The 8,505-nt window shown below is 33.4% G+C and overlaps 1 protein-coding gene across 1 annotated transcript; it reads left to right on the forward strand.

Annotated features, from left to right (window-relative positions):
* The first annotated feature begins 32 nt into the window (after positions 1-32).
* On the forward strand, positions 33-8,122 carry LOC129890394 (uncharacterized). Its single transcript, XM_055965949.1, has 7 exons — positions 33-477; positions 1,901-2,000; positions 2,475-2,540; positions 4,771-4,888; positions 5,846-5,928; positions 7,585-7,646; positions 7,725-8,122. Exons 1-7 carry the CDS (start codon positions 305-307, stop codon positions 7,831-7,833), a joined length of 711 nt encoding a protein of 236 aa, XP_055821924.1. The 5' UTR covers positions 33-304; the 3' UTR covers positions 7,834-8,122.
* The last annotated feature ends 383 nt before the right edge of the window (positions 8,123-8,505 follow it).

The following is an 8,505-nucleotide window of genomic DNA, read 5'->3' on the forward strand; positions in this document are numbered from 1 at the left end:
ATCCTTCATAGATTCCCTCCTTTTTTTTCTCTCTCTTTCTGTTCTGTAATAACTTTGATTTTTCTCATTATTTTTGATGCTCATGCATCTCTCAAAGAATAATAATCTCACCATAATATCTCACAACTCCATCTTCAACTCTCCTTTCTGGCCTTTCCTTTTACTCTTTTTTTTGATTTTTTTCTAAGTTTCTTAGCTGTGACAAATTTCATTCTTGATACATTTTGGTAAAAAGAAAAAAACAGAGTTCTCTGTTTTTTTTTATATATAAAGGAAATTTCCTTTTGTGGTACATATGTGATTAATGGAAAATATGAATATTAAAGAAGGGAATAATCAACATATGAGTGTTTCAAATAATAATAATTCAATAGGGGGAAGAGATAGTTCTTCTTCACCTACAAATTTCCAACAAAATCAAGTTTCAATGGATTGGACTCCAGAAGAACAAGCTACCTTGGAGGAAGGCTTGGTAAAGTAAGTGAATATTTATTATGTCTTTTTTTTTTGGTAGTCAATTTGATGTTTTGAATTGATGTTATATGTTGTTTCTAATTAGAGGTGGAGTCAGGAATTGAAACTTATGAGTTCGATATTCTAGTCTTTTGAAGTTGTTGAGTTCTGAATTAATAATTTGTACATATTCAATGAATTTTTCGATACGAATATAGGGTTTGGACTAAAATAATTTGTACATATTTAATGATAAGTTGTTTTTTCTATTTATGGGGTTGGCTAGTCAGAGGTGGAGTCAGAAATTGAAATTTATATGTTCGAGATTCTAGTCCCTTGAAGTTATTTGCTTTTAAATTAATAATTTTTATATATTAAATATTTTTTCAATATAAATATAGGGTTTGGACCAAAGTTACTGGATAACTGAAGAGCTAGCTCTGCCTTTGTGGCCAATTATGGTGGCTTGTCAATTATTTGTTTGTTGTTGTGGTTATCTAAGCTTTGTGATTACTATAATGATGAATTAGTCAATGTTTGCATGTGAAATTTGTAAGGGTACAAATTTTTGAAGATTCGTACAGTCGACTCCAACTTGTTTGAGATGAGGACTATAGGAAATCAAGCACATTTGTTTTACATATATTGAATCTTTAATATTTTGTTTGTTAGCTATTTCCTTGTTATGACAAGAATTCCTTTTGTGATTTTGGATTTTCCTCGCCTTTTTTTTTTAATTTAGTACCCTCCCCATATGAAAAGGGTTTGTTTGGTAAGACGGATAAGGGATAACTAATAACATGACTAATTTTAGGATGAGTTAATCCTATGTTTCCTAGAATAACTTGTCCCAATCAAACGAGACCATTGTGGAGTCACATCTGCTTAGGAAGGCCTCAGACAAAAAATAAAGCTAAAACGTAACAAGGTTCTGAAAGGAAGACAAGGTACGATAAAGTGTATCTTGGAGAGATGGGAAATGTGAGACAAGAAGAAAAAAAATGAGAGCATCGCGGAAACTCAAGAACACAATTCTTCTTACTTATGATGTAGAGTTCTTGAAGTTAGAAGAAGAATTTGAATAGCTCTGGCATCAACATTTCTAAATACTACTAATAAAAAGGACAGTCTGATGCACTAAGCTCTTCTTATATGCAGGGTCCGGGAATGGGCCGGACTATAATGATCTATTATACGCTTCTAACTACTACTAGTATAATATGATCTGAACCTAGTTTTAAACTCTGCTAACTTCTAGTATTAGAAACAAAGATAAAAGGATGATTCAGGCTAATGTTTCTTTACTTCCTATTCCTTAACTTGTCAAAGTTTTTGGTCTCTTATTTATTGTTTTAAGCTACTTTACTCGAGGTTTAGAGTTTATTCGTAATCACTATACTTTGGATAACAAGTACATCTAGGCAATAACTCCAAAAAATACTTGCAGATATGCCTCTGAGACGAGCATATCCCGTTATGCAAAAATTGCAATTGTACTGAAGAACAAAACTGTTCGTGATGTGGCATTACGATGCAAATGGACCACGGTATGTGTTACTAGCTGCTGCATTTTTTATATTTTAGCTGAAAAGTATACCTGAACTTGCTAGTACTAAAAGCATAGAAATTCTTAACCAAAATATAGTCATCCTGTTAATTGAATTCAAAACATATTTGATATAGTTAAAATCCTTATAGTGGTAGGAATTTGGTCAAGAAGAGTTAACATATATTCCCTCAGTCCCAAAAAGAATGTTATAATTAGAAACAATTTAATTTTAAAATTCCCCTTTTACCCTTAACGAAATGATTTATACCCGCACAAATTGTCAAGGAGTGTTTTAGACCACAATATTCAAAAGTTTCCCTTTTTTTCTTAAACTTTGTGTCAAGTCAAACGGTGTCACATAAATTGGGACAGAGTGAGTAGCTATTATATTGTTTAGGTATAATTCTCAAATTCTTTGGAGCAAGTTCTTCTCATTCTAGTGTTATTGTACTAACCTTTTATTATCCTATAGAAAAAGGAAAACAGCAGGAGAAGGAAGGATGATGCAAATCTATTGAAAAAAAATAAAGATAGAAAGGTAAGCACTTTCTTTTATGTTTTGTTATTGATATCATTTACCTTATCTCTTTCACCTCCTTTTTATATAAGTAGAGTATATTAATGAAACAACACCATGTGAGTCCAGAGAGCTGTACAATTATGAAGGACTACAGTCCCTCTCAATGATAGAAGCAGTCTATGAAGTCCAACAATTGTGTTAACATGACTTAAGTCTTTCATGTTCCTCCAAAAGGGTCTATTACAATGTCATAGTATTGTTTGAAACATTGAATTGGTTTTCTGTTTTCTGGTCTCCTTTCAGCTGGTCGGGATTGCCCCCATCACTCCAAATAAGTTTGTAAACATACTCCTAATTTGCAAAGAGTTTAACGTCTATACACTGACAATGTAAAAGAAGTTTTATAGTATCAGGTCATTCAAAAGCTGAATAATTACTGGTAAATTAGGAACTTGGGCAATAAAGTAGGTGACCTACTACAATAAGTTAAAAGTACACTGATTGCGTAAAAATTCTTTATGTCATCAGTGTATATAAGTTAACAATTAAGCAGTGTAGGAGCTAGAGATCCGGTTTCTCCTCTGCTTTCTCACACTTAAAGCATCTTATGAATTGTAATCCCACTCATTGAAGTTTCTATAAGGCATACTTCCTTCATTTCACATGTGAAACGCAGCATGATCCAACAGAGGAGCCTATATTCTTTTGGTGCTTTCCATACTACTCTGGCCGGTGAGATAATTCAAAATTTGCAGAAGTTTCAGGAGAAGATGAGACACCAAATCTATTTCCAAGCCAGAGAAGTTTCTCCAGATGCTTATCTCCTTGTTTATCCTTCAGCCGTTCAGCGTCCAATAGTAGTTTCATGACCAGTAGTAATGCAGTTAAGGATATAAGGGCACCTCTGATGCGACAAGAGATGATTGGAGGAGAGGAAGGGAGAAAAGCACAAATCTATAACAACAACATACCCGGTGGGTTATGGGAAGGATTGTGTATGTAGACCTTACCCCTACCTTGTGGAGGTATAGAGGTTGTTTTGGATAGACCCTCGGTTCAAGGAAAAGAACAAATCTCTCACCCAAAAACATATCTTTGCTTAATCACAGTTGAGATACATGGTTCCAGCGATAATGATGAAAAGAAAATATTACAGTATGCAACATGTGTTGGATACATATTCTCGACTGTCAAATACATCATTACTAGTATGATGTCTAACATGCAAGACTTCAAGACGGATGTGATGAGTAGGCATCGAGGTGACATACAACTCTGTGAGTCGTCGATTAGAGTTTTTGGTAGTCAGAGTATAATCCCTAACGTAGCTATGATCGGTTAAGCGAGAGTCCTTCTATCATGGTTCAACTTCCATGCATTATACATGTTGTTTTAGTAGCATGATTAGACCTTCTTACCTCTTACGCCACCACATATAAGATACTATCCCCTTAACCGTGACGAGGTAAACAAGACTTTTCTAGGCTATAAAATGTCTTTCTGAACGATCAATTTCATTACAATGCTCTTGCTTTAATGAGAGTAACAGAGAGGTGTGATTCTCTTCTTTTTGTTCAGCATCTTTTATTTCCTCTCCTTGTTTTCTTAAAACTTGTTAATGTACAATACCATAGCACGAAACATTCTCTTTGGATGGCTATTCACAGACCAATGTCGTAAGTCTTTCAGCAAGAGCTGGTTTTTTTATCCTCTAATTAATAGTTCCTTGTCTACCTGTGTTAAACAATAAAACTTTGTGCTTGGATTATGTGAGTGAAAGAATTGTTGGAAAATTAGGAACGGTGAAACACTCTCAATCACTAGAATTCATTCTTGAAGTCAAGCGGAGAAAATGCTTCTTCTTCACTTCACTCCACGTGCTTACATAACCAATCATTCTCTTTCAAGACAAGTGGACTTCTACCTACTCGACTTGCATTTTGGCTTCTCATACATAGGTATTTATAGATATTCTTCTATCATGTACCTAGTCGAGTACATGCACCTAATTTAATTCTAAATAGTCGTTCATCTTTCTTAGTTCATGAACAAACTAAACAAAAATATCTAGAAATTATGAAGATCATGTTTCAGCTTGGTTTCTTTATGTTACATGCTTTTAGAAAGTTGTATGTAATGAGGCTGTGGGAATTCTGAATTCGTCACTTCTGCTTTAGGTCCTTTTTGTGTTGCTTACTTTAATGTATATCTCTAGAGGCTTATGGAATGTGTTAAATTCTTTTCTCAGGAAAAAATGATTGATCCTACTGCAGTATCGTCCCCCGTGGTAATGCAGCAGCCTAGTTATGCTCCATACACTCAAGGAGTGGTTTCTAATAAGAATGAAGGTTTCGTCTCGTACCATGGTCAGTTTTACTTCTCAAGAATAGCCAGTAGATTAAGATTTCTCTACTTTTAGCAACAATTTTCATTTCTTGTCTTTCAATAGGAACACTCTGCGTAGCATCTAGAACGCAAGTATGGATATGGAGAACTGACATACAAATAAGTTTTAGATTATCTTTTTTCCTTGAAGAAGGGGTAGGTGTAATAAGAATTTTACAACTTCTCAAACTAGCTTGTCTTATACTAGGCCTTGTAAGAATTTATGAGGAACAAACACAAGTATGAAGCCTTGACAGTCAAGGCTCAAGCCTCAAACCTCATATTGTGGAGCAGTTTTCCTTGCAAAGCCAAACTTTTAAAACATAAAGATAGAATCTGGATGCTGAAATTAACTAAAGAAAGTGATCATATCTCAATGTGTTTGGTACGAAGGAATCTGTTTTCTTGGAAAATAAGTGATTTTCGAACTTATTTTCTTGTGTTTGGTAAGTAAGCAGAAACTATTGTCTTAAAAACTATGTTGCTCAGACTCTCGAAAAATGTTGCCATGTTGGATCCTCCAAAAATGCATTACTTTTGGAGGATCCAACAACTTCCCTTGACATTATTGAAGAGTCTGAGTTACATAGCTTAAAAGTATTTGTATATAATTTAGGCAAACACGATGGAGGTGGGGTGGGGATAGGAGTATAGGGTGGTGGGGATAGGGGGTGTCGCACGGTAGGAGGAGACAATTATGTGGAATACCATTTATGGAACTTGTTTTCCCTACTTCCACTAGGGAAGGAACTTATTTTCTCAGAGAAAATGTTTTTCAGATGAATTATGAGAACAAATTGTTTGTATCTTGGAGATGTCCTATGCAAGATGTTGAGGACAAACACCTAATATCTCAAGTTAAAGCATCTGATAATGTTCTTCTCATCTAATTCCAAGCTCATTTATTCTGAAAAAAAACAGAATTTTGTTCTTTGCAGCCACAGTCAGTATGACCACACAGCTTATTCATCAAAACGCTCGGATATTTGAACAAATTTCTGCAAATCTTGTGACAAATCAAGTAAGTATGCAACTTATCTGATATAATTTCAGTTTTTTTAGACTAGAGCATCCACAATTAAGTTTTTCATGATTTTATGGAGGTGTTGAATAATCTTGTGAATGTTCAAAAGTTAGATTACGGTTTTACCCTTACATTAAATTTAAATATTATAAATTATTTAATAATTAACTATTAAATAATAAATCATCATATTAGTACATGAATCAACCACCATAAAGTCTCTTGAACATGTATTCTTTGTATTAATTTCATGTTTGAGTAAATTTATGAATTTTTTGTTTTGTTCATCTTCCAATTTGGAATTATGAATAGTTATGTTTGCCCTTCACAAAAATAAAAAATCATACAAACCTATATTATATTCTTATATATTTGTGTGTATTAATGTAAAGTATATTACATAAATTTTATTACCACTAACTCTCCATTATGTGAATATATGTAACTCCCACTAATTATATTCATTATGATTTTTAATCACACATGTCATCCTCATCCATGATCTCAAATTGATTAATGACATATTCATGACAACTCTTTGTGTTCCTCAATCCTATTCTATAAATAGTGATATTTGACACTATATCAATTGAAAAAAAATAAGAAAATCTCTATGCTCTCTTCTCTTGTATCTTTTAATTTGTTTTGTTTAGTGTTTATGTTTCTTGTTTGTTGTTATTGTACAACTTTCTATTGTTTTGTTGTTATTATTATTGAGAATTTACCGTGATTTGTTGCTTTGTATAGATTAGCCTAGCATGTGATATTTTTGTAACCTCATTTGAAAGTTGTATTTATACAATAGTTAGTTATTTATACTTTATGCACTTTTAGTCAATTTTATAATTAAGGATGTATTCTTTTTATTAGGAAAATATATATATGTACTTTCTATCGTAAAAATGATGGATATTTTTTAGTAAATACCAATAGATTTAAAGGATATAAAATATGTCATTTGCAATACAAAATTAATGAAATATTTTGAGATAAACGTGCAAAGCACGTCCCCAGAATTGATTAATAATAAGGAAGGGAGTGTTATCCTGTGAATAACAATACATGAAATGTTATGTAAGGATTACCTACTTTTAAGGATATTCTTGTCTTTGAATACTTTCATCTTCGTATTGCTAATATGGATATTCTTATTGCACATTCTATCGCATAATATAATACATAGATAACTTAATGTGAGTATTATTTAACGTCGCTGCATAAAGTTATGTAAAGATTATTTCTTCTTTTATGGCCAACCCAAACATTGAACTAGTAACATGGGAACTATTTTTTCTAATACCTCCAACCAAACATTACATCATTTTAGACTGGCAAACGACCCCTCAAGATGTTTCCTTTCTAAGGGGTCGTTTGCCAGACGAACATTATCTATTGTTTCAGAATGTGTTTGTCTGACAATATTTACATGGAACCTATGTTCTCAAGATGGAGAGAGACAGGTTTTGGTTCATTTTGTCTCATCAACTGGCTAAGCTCTTAGTTTGCTATAAATAAACCAACATCATGTGAACCTCAGCATTTTATATCTTGATGAACATATATACATTCTCCAAGAACCTATCTTTCCCTAATAGTCCCCCGTTGTACACGATGATGACTCTACACTTAATGCTGTCCCCTTCTTTCTTGCAGATACACGAGAATACTCGACTTTTGTGTCAAGCTCGAGATAACATCTTCAAGATTTTACATAAGTATGTTTGGAAGTACTCTCTTGATTATGTCTGTCCCTTTTGCATCTTTTATATTCTAGCTTTGTTCTTTATTTGCAGGTTGAATGAGTCGTCCTGCACGTTGAAGCAGATGCCACCACTCCCTGTTAAGTTGAATGAAGAACTTGCAAACTCCATTCTTCCCCTTCCAACTCATGCATTGAGATAATGATGATCTCGCGATACAAAGTCAGACATCCATGGCCATTGATCTTGAGATTTTTCCGAGGGAAAAATGTCATCTCCACCGCGACAGAGAGATCAGAAAGAAGGAACAAAGAGATGACTGATTCATGTACAATATTTGGGCATGCTATACTTGCCTTGTTGCTCGATCCCTTCCCTGATAAAGACTTTGTACAGTAATAAAATTTAGTTTAAGTTTTATACACCGACCGACGACTGTATTTAGATTTTTCATATATACAATCAGGTTAAGTGTTTGCTTATTCTCACTTTTCTCTTGCCTCCACCATCATTAAGCCTATATATCACGTTCAAATTACTGGCATTATTATTAGTATTATCTATTCATATCGGCAAGTAATTCCTACATACTAATCAGACAAAAAGTAAGTTTTCGCTCACTACCAAAGCAATATTGCACTTCTATTATTTGATGAATCAATTATTTTTATATCTCTTGCTTTCTTTATTAGTGTTGTCTTCCTACAATATTTTTTTTTTAAAAAAAAGGCCAAAAGAGAATTTGGATACTCTGGACTGAGGGTGTACAAGTCAAACCGAACCGACGAACCAAGTTAAACCGATCAAAAAAATCAACTTGTGGTTTGGTTTGGCGTTGAAAAAAATATACCGATCATTGTTGGTTTGGTTTGGT

This window comes from Solanum dulcamara, chromosome 5, assembly GCF_947179165.1.
Source record: "Solanum dulcamara chromosome 5, daSolDulc1.2, whole genome shotgun sequence".
NCBI classification, from domain to species: Eukaryota; Viridiplantae; Streptophyta; class Magnoliopsida; order Solanales; family Solanaceae; genus Solanum; species Solanum dulcamara.